This window comes from Salmo salar, chromosome ssa09 (genome assembly GCF_905237065.1).
Source record: "Salmo salar chromosome ssa09, Ssal_v3.1, whole genome shotgun sequence".
Classification (NCBI taxonomy): domain Eukaryota; kingdom Metazoa; phylum Chordata; class Actinopteri; order Salmoniformes; family Salmonidae; genus Salmo; species Salmo salar.
In genome coordinates, this window is record NC_059450.1 from 20,368,396 (window position 1) to 20,386,412 (window position 18,017).

General features: G+C 43.6%; 2 protein-coding genes across 4 annotated transcripts in view; both read left to right on the forward strand.

Moving 5' to 3' along the window:
* LOC106611072 (signal-induced proliferation-associated 1-like protein 1) overlaps positions 1-4,839 on the forward strand; it is an 83,741-nt gene extending 78,902 nt beyond the window's left edge. The window contains exons 15-21 of one of the 2 annotated variants that reach the window (XM_014210935.2): positions 439-663; positions 974-1,130; positions 1,373-1,574; positions 1,829-1,981; positions 2,107-2,215; positions 2,473-2,551; positions 2,967-4,839. In XM_014210935.2, the coding sequence (XP_014066410.2) occupies positions 439-663; positions 974-1,130; positions 1,373-1,574; positions 1,829-1,981; positions 2,107-2,215; positions 2,473-2,551; positions 2,967-3,110 (1,069 nt within the window). In that variant the 3' untranslated portion in view covers positions 3,111-4,839. The remainder of the gene's footprint in view (positions 1-438; positions 664-973; positions 1,131-1,372; positions 1,575-1,828; positions 1,982-2,106; positions 2,216-2,472; positions 2,552-2,966) is intronic. The other variant, XM_014210936.2, reaches the window with a different exon arrangement.
* Positions 4,840-14,204: 9,365 nt separating this feature from the next.
* LOC106611071 (regulator of G-protein signaling 6-like) overlaps positions 14,205-18,017 on the forward strand; it is a 54,417-nt gene continuing 50,604 nt past the window's right edge. For both annotated transcript variants that reach the window (XM_014210932.2, XM_014210933.2), the window contains exons 1-2: positions 14,205-14,538; positions 17,239-17,354. In XM_014210932.2, the coding sequence (XP_014066407.1) occupies positions 17,265-17,354 (90 nt within the window). In that variant the 5' untranslated portion in view covers positions 14,205-14,538; positions 17,239-17,264. The remainder of the gene's footprint in view (positions 14,539-17,238; positions 17,355-18,017) is intronic.

Genomic DNA, 18,017 nt, shown 5'->3' on the forward strand with positions numbered 1-18,017 from the left:
TGTGTTCGTAGATGAGTGCACATTACAGAAATGTGTTCGTAGATGAGTGCACATTACAGAAATGTGTTCGTAGATGAGTGCACATTACAGAAATGTGTTCGTAGATGAGTGCACATTACAGAAATGTGTTCGTAGATGAGTGCACATTACAGAAATGTGTTCGTAGATGAGTGCACATTACAGAAATGTGTTCGTAGATGAGTGCACATTACAGAAATGTGTTCGTAGATGAGTGCACATTACAGAAATGTGTTCGTAGATGAGTGCACATTACAGAAATGTGTTCGTAGATGAGTGCACATTACAGAAATGTGTTCGTAGATGAGTGCACATTACAGAAATGTGAAGTCAAACACCAATGTAATGTTGTGTGTGAGTTATGAATACATTAGTGTAAATATACCTATACTAACCCATATCCGTGTTTTTCTGTACCAGTACTCTGAGCTCGGGCCAGTCTGGCAGTCCCATGGGTCCAGGCTGCAGTCCCAGCTCCTCCCAGGAGGAGTCAGACCTTGCCACCTCCCCCACCACTCAGACCTCGCTCTCCCCTGGAGGCCCCAAGAGCTTCTACCCCCGCCAGGGAGCCACCTCCAAGTACCTGATCGGCTGGAGGAAGCCGGGAGGTACCATCAATTCTGTGGACTTTGGCAAAACACGCAAGTAAGCATGGGGGGCAGTAGAGGAGGAATGTTGAACATACATGTGTTTATTGACATGTCACTGAGGCCATTACACTGTGAGGGGTGTAAGTCATGTTGTGAAAGGATGTTCTTTCCCTATTGAAACAAATCTTACTGTTCTAGATTGTTGATGTTAGAGAGACTTGAGATCTGAGTCAACTGAGAGGAGATGCCTTTCCCTCTTGTCGTGGCTCATGTTTTGTTTATTAACGAGTACAACACTCCCGCCATGAGGTTGAACCGAGAACTGCAACCTAACACTGCTGGTCTTTGCACTCCATCTTTCTCAGACGTCACCAGAGTGATGGGTTGCTGGGTGGCCAGCCCCAGCTCAGGGCTCAGCTCAGGGCCCAATCCCCCCAGCGGGTCACCACGTCCAGCTTGCAGGAGGACCTGAAGAAACTCATCACCCTAGACAGCCCCCCACCCTCCTCCCACGACCAAAAGGTAGCGGGCAGCACTGCTCTGTGTTAACAAGCAATGTCACCATCATCCATTTTACTATGAAAATTGTCAAATTGATGAGAACTCCCATGGAACTTCCAGAGTAGTCGATATGCTGTATTTGCTTGATGAATCCAAACTCCCTTCCTTGCTTTGCCACATACACTTGTCAACATGCTAAAGGCTAAAGGCTGAGTTTATGGGGTCAATCAGCAGCCTCCTCTCTCTCCCCTCACTCTCTCCAGCCCTCTTTCCCCATCCCCCCTCCCAGCCGGCGCTCCTTGCACAGGACCCTGTCAGACGAGAGCATCTACAGCGGGCAGCGGGAGCCCTCGTACAGCGGGCACAGACAGACGCCCAACGACCTGCTCTTCAGCTGCTCCACCATACCCCGCTCGCCCACCGCCCGCCACGCGCCACCCCAACAACCCTCACACAAGTCTCTGGGTTAGCCTCTGATTATCCTGAAAGTAATCCTTGAGTAAAGCCAATGCCAGTTTATTCTACATGGGCTCCATCTCAAACCAGGGGAGCACAGTTTATCATAGAGTGTATCAGTGTATACTTATGTCCTTAAGTATGGGTTGCTCTAAACAAGTTATGTGTAATCTTGTTTTTTGGATGTACTTTATTTGAAACCTGTCTCCACTTCCTCTGTTCTAATCTGCTATCTCTCGTCCCCCCGCTCCTCTTCCATGCAGGTGACCTTTGTGAGTCGTCCAGCCAGGACCAGGAGGGTAGGAGACAACAGCTGGGGGACCCATGCCTCATGCCCCTGCCTAACTCTGGAGCTGACTGTGCTCTGGACTGGTCCAACCTGGTGGATGCTGCCAAGGCCTTTGAGGGTAGGCAAAGTAAGCCGGAGATTTACTATCTTTACCAACCAGAGGGTAGCAGTGCCCTGTCTCATTCATGTGTGTTGTCAATCTGAGCTGTAACTGAAGCCGTAACTGTTGTGTTTTTATCTGTCTGTCTTCAGTTCAGAGACTGTTATCTGTTAATGATGGGAGCTCCAGCTCAGAGGTCACAGCCACCAGTCCCCAGCAGGGCGAACCCCAGGCTTCCCCACAGAGAAGCACCTCGCCTGGGTAAGACCCACTTACCTACTACATACCATGCACATCCAGAGAATTCTGTAGACATAGGTAGGGCCTGGAGTTTATCCTAACACTTGGGCCAGATTTTTCCTGACCAGATAACATGATTATGAAAAACTCCTGGTCCTACTCCTAGGGTCTAAAGCTGTGGCTTGCTACACCTCTTGACTATTTTAAGCCAATATGCCCCAGGTCATGTTAGTCTTATAGTTAGAATATGGTAGTTAACACTGTCTCCTGTCCCACAGTGAGAGCCCAGCTTGTCTGATGGAGAAGGTGAGCCAGCTGGAGTCCATGGTGAAGCTGCTGCAGGATGACCTAAAGAAGGTGAGAAAAGAAACAACCAGGTCTTCAGCACCGGAGGCTAAGCCTTAGCCTAGCCATCTCTACTCTACTGTTCACTTCTTACTAAACCTGCTGCCCTTTCCCTAACAGTAGTTAGAACAGTAGAAAGACCAGTTGAAAGAGCAGCCTTCTCAGCATGGAAAGGTCAAACAAGTGTGTAGTGTGGTTCCAGTTCTCCATATATCAGTAGTGCCCATTCGGCACAGGTACTTACCACTCTGCCTTTTGGTTATAGCTGCCCTGTATACATCTCCTGAGGACAGTATTAGAGAGTAATGAGAGCCTCCCACTCCTCTTTGTGTTAATGATGACTCCCTGTGTGTGAGGACAGTACTAGAGAGTAATGAGAGCCTCCCACTCCTCTCTGTGTTAATGATGACTCCCTGTGTGTCCCCAGGAGAAGGATGCCAAGGTGTCCCTGCAGGCCCAGATACAGAGCCTGAGAGAGGACAACCAGCGGCTCCAGGAGGAGTCCTACAGCGCCTCGGCCAAGCTCAAGAAGTTCACAGAGTGGGTGTTCAACACCATCGACATGAACTGACTGATCCATGTGCTATTGACAGGAACAGCTGAACTCACGTGACCACAACACACTCAAACTCAAACGGATTCACACTATGGGTGCTCAGAACCACAGGACTTGCTTCTTTGATTCCTTCATTAGAACTGATATTCTGCTATTGACACGGACCGATTCACAGTGGATGTAAATGCTGTATGATCATCATGAACCGATCGGCCACACAGTGGATCTGTATTATCACCACCACTAACGACTCAATGAGAGGTGTTTGAAAGGAGGAGATAGAGGGAGAGAGACAGAGATGATCAGCATGCAGTCCTTTCTTTAGGATTTGCTGGTACGATACTGTAGTGTCCATGCATGTCTGACAGAGATGTATTCCCTGGGCTATGCTGTGGAACCTTCCCATGTTGACCTTGTCCTTCAGATCCTGCTCCTTCATACTGTACTCCTCTCCACAGTGGAACAAATTGTCCATTGTAGGACAGTCTTGTGTTATTTAAGACATTCCCAGAAGGGAACAGTTCAGAAGTGTGTGTTGCGTTCAGTTCATACACAGGCTCTGTAACTATACCTGTTTGTTAACAGGTTCACAGCACGTTTAAGAGATTGCGAAAGTCCAAGTTGCATATTGAAGATTTGAGTGATCAGCTGTTATTTTGTTAGCAATTTATGGAAAAACATGATGGGGCTGTCGTTTGTCCCATGGAATTGAACTTGTCCCTTTCAGTACAAGTATAGAAAGGTAAAGACAGGCAGTCTATTGGCCTGTGTACTGTGTATTGGATATAGTTTAATATTAGTACTATTATGGTCGATGCCTCTCAGTGATGCCTCTCCCATTGATCCTCCATAAAGGAATGTAAAACATGTTATAGGGGGTTGAGTATACCTCACATACAGTACATGACTACAGCTAGTTAACTAATGAAAAGTACTTAACTTGCCACGTAAAAAATATACAAATGAAATAATATGGGTGCCATAATGACGAGAATAAGCTTCAAAATTCATAATCAACCAAAGCTGTTCAACAATTTATTTTGTAAATATATATGAGCAGAAATGTTACCACTGCAAAACACCTTATATTGTTTTACCACTACACACTATGACTCTCTATGGACTTGGCTCATTTCAGGAGGGTAAGATGGGCTTACTGGATGCAGTAGTTCCAGAATGTACTGTTGGTTATTATATCAAAACAACTGGACTGACTGGGTGGATGACTGGAAGACCAGGCGTACTGTTCAATTCACTTCTAACATGGTATGGTCCCATCCTCGCCTGCCTGCTGTATTGGATCCACAGTGCCTCCTAGTGATGATAACATGTTGTTACATGGAAATACGTACTATACTTGATCCTGATCTACAGCATGTTACAAAGCCCCTGGTGCCACATGTATTTCATCCTGTTCTACTCTCTGTAGATGACATCGGTACTGTATGTCATGACATATAACGATTTTATGTAAATCCTCAAATGCCAGTTACAGTCATCTAAGTCTATTAGTAAGTAACTTGGTAGACCCTCCATGTCTACAGTCAGTTGTACTATTAAAACCCCCAAGCTTCCCCTTTGGTTCCCATTCTGTATAACCTGTATATATATATCAAAGGATTCTGACGCTCATCATAATTTGCACCTTCCTTCTTGACATGTTTTACAGCATGTGATGATGTTTCCTTTGAGCTGTGATGTGTAAAAATGTTTATATCTATTAAAGATATTTTGTTCAATTGTATCTTTGTAGTGATGCCTGCATACCCAGATGCAGATTTGGTATGTATGATGTACAGGCTTCCACTTAGCTTCCAGGAATCCTGATAGATTATTATTAGGTTATAGATTATTACCTTTATTTAAGTTTTCCCCCCCAGCAATAATGCATTGGTCTTATATGAAAAAAAGCTACATGGAGCCTATGGAGTACAGCACACCCCATATCTTCCCTGTTGGAGCATGACAATAGAGGATAACCCACAAGGTGTTACCAGGGCTTGACAGTCCAGTGGCAGCCTCAGGAGTTTTATACAGGAAAGTCATTTGTGATATTGATATTTTTCAGGTCTTTCTTGCAAAAAACATATTTCTCATTGAGATTAACCTGGATAAATTAAGATTAAATACAAGGAAAAAAACTAAAAGGACCATATTTTTCCATTTGTGAATCTACAGGCGAAAAATGTTCTCCCTGCTGAGTTCAGAGTTGTTGACTTCCCCAGATGTTCTCTCTAGGTCCTAGGACATGATTTAGAACATGCTGTGCTGTACACAGATCAGAACCAGTCCCAATTTACTGATCCAGTTGATTAATGCAGCGAGTCCAGAGAGGAGCAGAGGACCGGAAGAGTTTGGGGACGTCGTATTTCACAAATGAAGAACTGTTTGGCCTTTACTGCTATAGCCCATAGAAACACATTGAACAAAGCATTCAAGGCAAAACAAAAATAAATCATAAGGAATAAGGTTTTTAAGTGTCTGTCCTATACCGAAGAGATATAAGAAACCTCAGGAATTATTTATATATTGTTGACACATATCTAACCCTTGTTTTGGGGGGCACAAAACTACTTCCATACTTCCATTCATTTTTTTTTACCGGTACCGGGTTACCTTCAGATGAGTCCCATGACACTTGTGGGGTCGTAGAACAGAACGGAGTACACCATCGTGTTCGTGAGAGTCTCCCCTTTCCATGGAGTATATTGTAGGCCAAACCGGACGCTATAGACATTTTCGTGAAATGAAGCCCATACAAAATCAAATATATCTAGCTTAAACAGATGGATTTCGCTGGAGATCTTTTTATTATGTTAATTAAATGATGCACGAGCCTAGCCCGTCTTAATGGTACATTTGACTGATGTACAGTGCCTTCGGAAATATTCAGACCCCTTAACTTTTTCCACATTTTGTTACTTTACAGCCTTATTCTAGAATTGATTAAAAAAAAATCCCCCTCATCTACACATAATATCCCATAATGACAAAGCAAAAATAAGTTCAAAAAAGAAAAAAGAAATATCACATTTACATAAGTATTCAGACCCTTTACTTAGTACTTTGTTGAAGCACCTTTGGCAGCGAATACAGCATCAAGTCTTCTTGGGTATGAAGCTACAAGCTTGGCACACCTGTATTTGCGGAGATTCTCCCATTCAATCAAATTTCAATCAAATGTATTTATAAAGCCCTTCTTACATCAGCTGGTGTCACAAAGTGTTGTACAGAAACCCAGCCTAAAACCCCAAACAGCAAGCAATGCAGGTGTAGAAGCACGGTGGCTAGGGAAAACTCCCTAGAAAGGCCGGAACCTAGGAAGAAACCTAGAGAGGAACCAGGCAATGAGGGGTGGCCAGTCTTCTTCTGGCTGTGCCGGGTGGAGATTATAACAGAACATGGCCAAGATGTTCAAATGTTCATAGATGACCAGCAGGGTCAAATAATAATAATCACAGTGGTTGTAGCAGGTGCAACAGGTCAGCGCCTCAGGAGTAAATGTCAGTTGGCTTTTCATAGCCGATCACTCAGAGTATCTCTACCGCTCCTGCTGTCTCTAGAGAGTTGAAAACAGCAGGTCTGGGACAAGGTAGCACTTCCGGTGAACAGGTTAGGGTTCCATAGCCGCAGGCAGAACAGTTGAAACTGGAGCAGCAGCACAACCAGGTGGACTGGGGACAGCAAGGAGTCATCAGGCCAGGTAGTCCTGAGGCATGGTCCTAGGGCTCAGGTCCTCCGAGAGAGAGAGAGAAAAAAAGAGAGAATTAGAGAGAGCATACTTAAATTCACACAGGACACCGGATAAGACAGGAGAAATACTCCAGATACAACAGACTGACCAACAGACTGACCCTAGCCAGGAGGGGTCAGGAGACACTATGGCCCCGTCTGACGATACCGCTGGACATGGCCAAACAGGCAGGATATAACCCCACCCACTTTGCTGATGCACAGCCCCCACACCACTAGAGGGATATCGTCAACCACCAACTTACTATACTGAGACGAGGCCGAGTATAGCCCACGAAGATCTTCCCCACGGCACGAACCCAAGGGCGGGGGGGCTCCAATGGCGCACCCCTCCTAGGGATGGCATGGAAGAGCACCAGGAAGCCAGTGACTCAGCCCCTGTAATAGGGTTTGAGGCAGAGAATCCCAGTGGAGAGAGGGGAACCGGGCAGGCAGAGACAGCAAGGGTGGTTCGTTGATCCAGTGCCTTTCCGTTTACCTTCACACTCCTGGGCCAGAATACACTCAATCATAGGACCTACTGAAGAGATGAGTCTTCAATAAAGACTTAAAGGTCGAGACCGAGTCTACGTCTCTCACATGGATAGGCAGACCATTCCATAAAAATTGAGCTCTATAGGAGAAAGCCCTGCCTCCAGCTGTTTGCTTAGAAATTCTAGGGACAGTAAGGAGGCCTGCGTCTTGTGACCGTAGCATATGTGTAGGTATGTACGGCAGGACCAAATCGGAAAGATAGGTAGGAGCAAGCCCATGTAATGCTTTGTAGGTTAGCAGTAAAACCTTGAAATCAGCCCTAGCCTTAACAGGAAGCCAGTGTAGAGAGGCTAGCACTGGAATAATATGATCACATTTTTTGGTTCTAGTCAAGATTCTAGCAGCCGTGTTTAGCACTAACGGAAGTTTATTTAGTGCTTTTTCCGGGTAGTCGGAAAGTAGAGCATTGCAGTAGTCTAACCTACAAGTGACAAAAGCATGGATAAATTTTTCTGCATCATTTTTGGACAGAAAGTTTCTGATTTTTGCAATATTACGTAGATGGAAAAAACCTGTCCTTGAAACAGTCTTGATATGTTCATCAAAAGAGAGATCAGGGTCCAGAGTAGTCCAAGTTTAAAGTAGAATATTTGCTGCCATCCACTTCCTTATGTCTGAAACACAGGCTTCCAGGGAGGGCAATTTTGGGGCTTCACCATGTTTCATTGAAATGTGCAGCTGTGTGTCGTCCGCATAGCAGTGAAAGTTAACATTATGTTTCCGAATGACATCACCAAGAGGTAAAATATATAGTGAACACAGTAGTGGTCCTAAAACGGAGCCTTGAGGAACACCAAAATGTACAGTTGATTTGTCAGAGGACAAACCCTCTACAGAGACAAACTGATATCCTTCCGACAGATAAGATCTAAACCAGGCAGGAACTTGTCCGTGTTGACCTATTTGGGTTTCCAATCTCTCTAAAAGAATGTGGTATCAAAAGCAGCACTAAGGTCTAGGAGCACGAGGGCAGATGAAGAGCCTTGGTCTGATGCCATTAAAAGGTAATTTACTACCTTCCACAAGTGCAGTCTCAGTGCTATGATGGGGTCTAAAACCAGACTGAAGCATTTTGTATACATTGTTTGTCTTCAGGAAGACAGTGAGTTGCTGCGCAACAGCTTTTTCAATTTTTTTGAGAGGAATGGAAGATTCGATATAGGCCGATAGTTTTTTATATTTTCTGGGTCAAGGTTTGGCTTTTTCAGGAGAGGATTTATTACTGCCACTTTTAGTGAGTTTGGTACACATCTGGTGGATAGAGAGCCATTTATTATGTTCAACATAGGAGAGCCAAGCACAGGAATCAGCTCTTTCAGTAGTTTAGTTGGAATAGGGTCCAGTATGCAGCTTGAAGGTTTAGAGGCCATGATTATCTTCATCAACGTGTCAAGAGATATAGTATTAAAAAAACGTGTGCCTCCCTTGATCCTAGGTCCTGGCAGAGTTGTGCAGACTCAGGACAACTGAGCTTGGAGGAATACGCAGATTTAAAGAGGAGTCCGTAATTTGCTTTCTCATGATCATGATCTTTTCGTCAAAGAAGTTCATGAATTCATCACTGCTGAAGTGAAAGCCATCCTCTCATGGGGAATGTTGCTTTTTAATGAACTTTGTGACAGTATCAAACATTTTGGATTGTTTTGGATTGTTCTTATTTTCCTCAATGAAAATAGGATGATTGAGCAGCAGTGAGGGCTCTTCGATACTGTCTTTCCAAGCTAGTCGGAAGACTTCCAGTTTGGTGTAGCGCCATTTCCGTTCCAATTTTCTGGAAGCTTGCGTCAAAGCTCGGGTTTTTTCTGTATACCAGAGAGCTAGTTTCTTATGACAAATGTTTTTTGTTGTTAGTGGTGCGACTGCATCTAGGGATTTACGCAAGGTTAAATTGAGTTCCTCAGTTAGGTGGTTAACTGATATTTGTACTCTGACGTCCTTGGGTAGGTGGAGGGAGTCTGGAAGGGCATCTAGGAATCTTTGGGTTGTCCGAGAATTTATAGCATGGCTTTTGATGATCCTTGATTGGGGTCTGAGCAGATTATTTGTTGCAATTGCAAACGTAATAAAATGGTGGTCCGATAGTCCAGGATTATGAGGAAAAACATTAAGATCCACAACATGTATTCTACGGGACAAAACTAGGTCCTGTGGCAGTGAGTAGGTCCGGAGACATGTTGGACAAAACCCACTGAGTCGATGATGGGTCCGAAAGCCTTTTGGAGTGGGTCTATGGACTTTTCCATGTGAATATTCAAGTCACCAAAAATGTGAATATTATCTGCCATGACTACAAGGTCTGATAGGAATTCGGGGAACTCAGTGAGGAACGCTGTATACGGCCCAGGAGGCCTGTAAACAGTAGCTATAAAAAGGGATTGAGTAGGCTGCATAGATTTCATGAATAGAAGCTCAAAAGACGAAAATGTCTTTTTTTTTGTAAATTGAAATTTGCTATCGTGAATGTTAGCAACACCTCCACCTTTGCGGGATGCGCAGGGGATGTGGTCACTAGTGTAACCAGGAGGTGAGGCCTCATTTAACACAGTAAATTCATCAGGCTTAAACCATGTTTCAGTCAGGCCAATCACATCAAGATTATGATCAGTGATTAGTTCATTGACTATAACTGCCTTGGAAGTGAGGGATCTAACATTAAGTAGCCCTATTTTGAGATGTGAGATATCACAATCTCTTTCAATAATGACAGGAATGTAGGAGGTCTTTATTCCACTGAGATTGCTAAGGCAAATACGCCATGTTTAGTTTTGCCCAACCTCGAGGCACAGACACGGTCTCAATGGGGATAGCTGAGTTGGCTACACTGACTGTGCTAGTGGCAGACTCCACTAAACTGGCAGGCTGGCTAACAGTGGTTCAAAATGTCTTCCATTTAAGAATGATGGAGGCCACTGTGTTCTTGGGGACGTTCAATGCTGCAGAAATAGTTTGGTACCCTTCCCCAGATCTGTGCTTCGACACAATCCTGTATCGGAGTTCTACGGACGATTCCTTCGACCCCATGGGTTGGTTTTTGCTCTGACATGCACTGTCAAATGTAGACAGATGTGAAAGGTGTGTTCCTTTCCAAATCATGTCCAATCAATTGAATTGGACCACAGGTGGACTCCAATCCAGTTGTAGAAACATCTCAAGGATGATCAATGGAAACAGGATGCACCTGAGGTCAATTTCAAATGTGGAAAAAGTCCAGGAGTCTGAATACTTTTCGAAGGCACTGTAAGTGGGAGATGTTTCAGTTTTACAGGTCACGGCCATAATGCAATACTGTATGGTGTGAGTGTGGAGGATTATCATATTGCCATATTACTGTGGTTTATGTTTTACTGTAAGCACTCCAACAAATCAAATCAAGTGTTATCTGTCACATGCTTCGTAAACGTGGTGTAGACTAACAGCGAAATTCTTACTTCCCAACAACGCAGAGAGAAAGAAATAGAGCAATAATAGAAAAGTAAAACACATAATAATAATATTAATCACAGCACAGTTGAAAAATATATGGCAAATAGAAATCCAAAATGGATGTTAAGAGATAGATGGGAGGGGTTGAATGGAGCTGAAGGGTGGGACTAATAACAAGATAACCAATGTAAAACATACGGGGTCTGTAAAATGTATATAGGTTCAGAAATGTTGTGAAATAGTACAGTTACAAATAGAAATCAAACTGGATATCAGAAATAGAGGAAGGACTAAAAACAAACAAAATATAACTATTGTAAAATAGATTGTGTCTGTAAAATGTGTATAAGATGTATAAACTGAAGGTAGAAGCCTAAGTGTAATTGTTTATTAGTTTACTCCAATTGGGGGAAGGGTGGAAGGGTTTGCGGGGAATAATAAAGGTATATTCCAAAAAAAATATGTATGTCTATATAGGTATGTGTATATGTGTATATGTATGCATGTGTGTATGTATATGGATATATTTATTTACAAAAAATATATATATGGGGGATTGGAAATGATGCAGACAATTACATTGATGGAAGCAACAATCTTTCCGCAATATTAAGCTGATCCACCCCTTAATATATATATATATATATATATATATATATATATATATATATATATATATAATATTAATAATAAATACAACAATGCGTAACAATAACTTGGCTATATACACAGGCTACCAGTACCGAGTTGATGTGCAGGGGTAATTGAGGTAGATATGTACATTAAACTCGGAATAAGTGACAGATAATAAACAGTAGCAGCACTGTGTGTGATGAGTCAATAAAGTGAGTGCAATGAGGGTCAATTCAGATAGTCCTGGTAGCTATTTGGTTAACTATTTAAGTAACTATTTAGCCACCTTATGGCTTGGGGGTAGAAGCTGTTCAGGGTCCTGTTGGTTCCAGACTTGGTGCATCGGTACCGCTTGCCGTGCAGTAGAGAGAGAACAGTCTATGACTTGGGTGGCTGAAGGCTTTGACAATTTTTAGGGCTTTCCTTTGACACTGCCTGGTATAGAAGTCCTGGATGGCAGGGAGCTCGGCCTCAGTGATGTACTGGGCCGTACGCGCTGCTGTGGTGCCTTGCGGTCTGATGCCTAGCAGTTACCATACCAAACGGTGATGCAGCCAGTCAAGATGCTCTCAATGACGCAGCTGTAGGACTTTTTGAGGATCTGCCAAATATTGTTACCCTCCTGAGACTGACGAGACCTTCTCGTGCCCTCTTCACGACTGTGTTGGTGTTTGTGGACCATGAAGCTTTCAACCTGTTCCACTACAGCCCCATCGATGTGAATGGGGGTGTGCTCGATCAGCTCCTTTGTCTTACAGACGTTGAGGGAGATGTTGTTGTCCTGGTACCACACTGCCAGGTCTCTGACCTCCTCCCTATAAGCTGTCTTATCGTCGTTGGTGATCAGGCCTACCACCATTGTGTCGTCATCAAACTTAATGATGGTGTTGGAGTCGTGCTTGGCCACGCAGTCCTGGGTGAACAGGAAGTACAGGAGGGGACTAAGCACCCCTGAGGGGCCCCCGTGTTGAGGGTCAGCGTGGCGGCTGTGTTGTTGCCTACCCTCACCACCTGGGGGCGGCCCAGCAGGAAGTCCAGGATCTAATTGGAGAGGGAGGTGTTCAGTACCAGAGTCCTTAGCTGAGTGATGAGGGCACTATGGTGTTGAACGCTGAGCTGTAGTCATTGAACAGCAAGCATTCTCACATTGGTGTTCCTCTTGTCCAGGTGGGAAAGGGCAGCTTGGACTGCAATAGAGATTGTTTCATCTGTGGATCTGTTGGGGCGATATGCGAATTGGTGTGGGTCCAGGGTGTCTGGGATGATGGTGTTGATGTGAGCCATGACCAGCCTTTCAAAACATTTCATGGCTACAGACGTGAGTGCTAAGGGGCGATAGAAATGCCAAGTCAACCAGCGGTTTTCGCTCAGCTCCTGGTTTTCCCCAGTCTCTCTTTTTCTCGTCCTCCTGGTTTTGACCCTTGCCTGTCCTGACTGAGCCCGCCTGCCTGACCACTCTGCCTGCCCCTGACCTCGAGCCTGCCTGCTGCCCTGTACCGTTTTGGACTCTGCCCTGGCTATGAACTCTTGCCTGTCCCTGACCTGCCTTTTGTCTATCCCTTGGATTATAATAAATACCAGAGCTCAAATCATCTGCCTCCTGTGTCTGCATCTGGGTCTCGCCTTGTGTCGTTATAATTAGAGAGGAACGACAGGCAGAATTAGAGTAGACCACCAAACCCAGCCTAGAACACGCTGTCCAGTGTGCTGAAAGAGATGGGGTTGGGCACACACCCACACACACACACACACACACACACACACACACACACACACACACACACACACACACACACACACACACACACACACACACACACACACACACACACACACACACACACACACACACACACACACACACGAAGTGTGGATAAAAGCTGCAATACAAGTACTGTTTGTATTCATATATGTAACCCGTTAACTGCTTCTGTGAAAAGTATTTGTGTTTGTGTGCGTGTGTGCATGCATTTGCATGCATTCACAAATTGGCCATGCAATGCATTTCTGTGAGAATATTCCTTGGGGGACTTTTGGATCTAATTTATAGGATTAAAAAAAAGCTTTGACCGTTTTGGTTCGCTATTTAAGCTTGGATGGTCCTGGACAGAGGAGAAGAGAGTGAGAGAGAGAGAGAGAGAGAGAGAGAGAGAGGGGGATGGGGGTGCGACGGAGGGCAATCTTTTGCCATCCTGGACAAGCACATTTTCAATTGAAATATGTTTTGATAGCATGTTGATTAAAATTAGAGAATAACTACAGTGCAGTATACATGTCAGTTCATTAAGTGGCTGAAGTCTTAGATCAGACCGTTTAAAAACCGGTAGCCTTTGACTTGTACATTCATTTATGTGCGGTCTTGTATAGAATATGGGCTTTCAAATGAAAATGTGGATTAACAACCTATACATTTAATTCTCGCCATTATCTCTCCATCTCTATTCCTCTAAGAGCTTATTTCACATTCACTCTGTACAGTCAAAGTGTAACTTGGCCTTTATTACAATTTCAGCGTCCTCTTAATGGAATGATTCTTATTTTCAGCATCAGTGGGCGCTGCTGCAGTGTGTACAGCTCTCTCTGCTCCCCAGCATTCAAAGCTCTCTTGCTCTCACTCCATCTCATCTCTTCTCTCTCAACCATTCTCTCACTCAGGCTTTCTCTTTTCTCTGTCTTTCTCTCCTCCCTCTCTTTTTCACTTCATCTTCTCTTCCTCTGTCCCTCCCCCTTTCCCAACTCGATCTGCCTCTCTAATTCTCTCTCCCTCTCCCTCACACACACAGACACACGCAGACAGATAGAGAGAGAGGAGAAAGGAGCGCACTTTCGAGGCGAGGATCTCTCTGACTCACTGCTCCGCTCCACTCCGTGCTCCCTCCCATGGCAGGCAGAGGACTGGAGAAGAGGAGGAATAGAGGAATACTGCAGTGACCAACCAGCTGCTCGCTCTCTCTACCTCTCGCGGCTCCACTGCTTTCATCCCCTCTTTTTTTCTTTTTTTCTTTCCCCCCCTGCCAATTATATCATGAACCTGTCTGCTGCTTGTTGATAAGGACAGCAAAACAGGGAGCAGTGGACAAGGCATTATTTTGTTGCTAAGGTAATGAATGAATGCTTTATTAGTTAGGAGATGTCAGGAGCATTGTATTGGCAGGCTGGTGTGGGTGAGGGGGATTGGCTTTGCATGATCAGCTGCATGTCTGTTTTGTGCCTGTTGTACATCAACTCTTCCCCACAGCTCAGAGTCTCCTGTTGAGGCTATAGGATTAGATGGTGAGTGTCAATGGTTTGTTAATGGGTTTGTTTTTGAGGGAATGCAGGAGTTATTTGATATATTGTCCAGCGGTGTGCTGATCTGCCTGTTGTGGTTCTGGGGCTGTGTCTCTGTCTGTGAGCATGGAGATGTCAGTGTCTGTATGTCAGTGCCTGTGTTCCATCCTGTTAACTCTAACACAGACAGACTGGTGTTCTGTGAAGTTAGATTTGCATGCTTTGGAAATTGAAGTTGTTTCCATGAATTACAGGTTTTAGCTGTCCATAGCAAAGGAGCTATTGCCACAGGACTTGTCTTGTAGGTGTCATATAATTCATACAGAATGTCAAATAGTAGGAGAAATTGATCAAATGATATGATGTAAACTTAGTTGATGAACTCCTGGTTACTTAGACATTGTGCTAATCAATGCGGGCTGCAGACAGCTACTCGATCCATCATCATGGTGGCAATAACACTGGATCAGAAGGGGCTTGATAGTACCATCATGTGCATGATCACTGCCTCCTGCTCCATAGCATAATGATCTTTGTGTGCTCAACAGTTGAAATCATTACTATGAAATACTCAACACAAGCTTGCGTGTCTAGTGCTGTGCAGCTAGTCGCCTATTGAAGGTATTCAATCTCAATCCGATCCTCTCACCATTATAGTCTGTTTGTTGTGGATTACAATGCACCAAGTGGCCACACTTCAAGACACAATTATGTAATTGTACTGAAAGTCACTCACCAGTGGCTGCTCTCTGACAAAATGTTGTTTCACTGATTCATACTATGTATGAACATTTCATTTCATGTCATTTTGTAAAGCACGCGCCCTGCTGTTTCAGAATGTAGTGTGTCTTACTCACAGTATATCCTCCCTTCAGATAAACCACAATAACCGATCAGACTTTCCGGTAGTGGAACACAAATAGTTATTAACATGAAAAGCCCAGTCAGGCGTATGATAAGGCTTTTATTTTAATATAAAACGGTTCCTGGAAGCTTTATCCTCTCTGTCTGTTCTATGTAGGGCTACTCCAAAATTATGAATGTGTCAAATGATGTAATCCTCTCTTTTTCGCTGCCTGATGGATGATTCCAAATGCTTATACCAATCTGATTCACACTATAACTCAACTGGAGCTGGATACTATTGTGGCCTTGTGAAGTTATGAAAATCCTTAGTTAAACAGAATGAATCATCCTGTAGAGAGGGAGGGAGAGAGAGAGAGAGCTGTAGTGTGATGGATATTGAATGGAGGTCATGTATAATCGCTTACGGTAGAGTTTTAATCCTTATATCATGAGAGTACACAGGACTGGCAAGCCTGATCTAAGGTGAAGCACACTGTGTGGCTAATGGTGTCTTAGCCGTGCAAATGGTCAAGGTTTTAACTATAGTGGCCTAGTGTATTCAGCAACTTGCTTATTGCACATCACCTACATTTTACATTTACATTTTAGTCATTTTAGTGCGTTCATCTTAAGACAGCTAGGTTAGACAACTACATATCACAGTCGTAATAAGTACATTTTTCCTCAATAAAGAAGTTATCAGCAAAGTCAGTGCTGATATGCAGAACACACTATCTACCACACTATCTACAGTACCTACATTCATTCCTATTTACAGTTTCTGACTCATGAATGTCCTGAACACCATTGAGTATCTATAGCTAATCAGTGGAAGGCTGTGCAATGCCTGATTATGCATGATTGTTGCAAGGGAATTCTGCCACTTTGACTTACAGGCTTGACATTTTTCTTGGCTTAGTTAGCTAGTTCATATTCACTTCACTGTGCTGCATTACTGCCAAGGCTTTGTTATCGGGCTGTATTTTGAGAGGTGTTGTCACCTGAGAGAAGAGCAAATTGTTATTTATATTTTCTTCACATTTGTTTTTTTCTTCATCATTATGATTGCTTATTGGTACCTTCATGTGTGTGTAAAATATTACTGTTCTCAGATTTTTTTTATTCGTAGACCTTTATTTTAATTATAATGTGTTTCTAGCTGAAATGAAATGTTGGTATCCTGTATATTTCACTGTGATATGTGGTTGTCTCACCTAGCTATCTTAAGATGAATGCACTTACTGTATGTTGCTCCGGATGAGAGCATCTGCTAAATGACAAAAATGTCAAATGTAAATGTTTTACATACAGATCTCATATGACTGTATTGAATTATATAAAAACAAATATATATAATATATATAATATGTATGATTTTAGTATTTCTTTATAAAAAATGTAGTTATTTGTTACATTTGACTGTGTAAAACCTAGCAGTACTACTTGTTTCTCTGTAAAACAAAAGCTAATTTACCAACATTTCTGAAAATAGATATACAGCGTTTTGGAATGAAACTCTTCAAATATATCTGAACCAAATGAATGCATTGCTGTGAGGAACTATCAAAAATGGTCTATTTGGACAACCTGAATAAATGAATATATATGATGAATAGTTTTTGACAGTGATGTTGGTCCTCTCCTCTAACTCCCCTCTGCTTCCTGTCTCTCTATACCCATGCAGCCTCCTGAGCCTAGGACACAGCAGACATGGCGGAGGCATCCAGAGACCTGGGACAACAGGGTGTGGGGATAACAGATCCTGAGGAGGACTCTCCCAACATGATAGTTTATAGAAAGGTATGTGATTCTCTGACAGCCCATATAACATGGTATAGGACAATTTTATAATTTACAAGAAGATACAGTAAGCACCCAATGTAGGTATCCATTGAAAGACATGGAGCGATATCATTTGCCTGTTTCGGATGCAGATTGGTACTGTAATGAATCTCACAGTGGTTCCTGACACCTCTCTCCCAACGTCTAGAACAGTTCCATATCAATGTCTGAACCATATGAATATGACAGGAAGAGCCACATCCAATGGCAGGTAATGGAACATGTTCTAAACCCTCTCTCTGTGGGTTTAGAACTCTGTGGGTTTAGAGACAGTCACTGATGGACCCACACTGGCCACAATAAACTTCCTCTGGCAGCCCGGCAGACTGTCTGCACTCTGCAGCCCTCTGAAGTTTTAATAAGCTCTCCATCAGTTTGGGTTTAGGGGAGAAAAAGTCCTTTATGTGTCAAGGGTACAATCCGTAAGGCACTTGAGTCTCAATGCCTGTCATTTGATTGGAGAGGAGAGAAGAGAAGAGGAGAGGATGAGCTGCACCATGGGTAATGATGTAGTGTGGGACTCAGAGGAAGTGGCTGTTCCTCCAGGGTTGGGCTTGTCTGCTCTCTCTGGAGCCACTCGGCACAGGCAGGCCCATTCAAAAACCTGTCCCAATGTGCTGA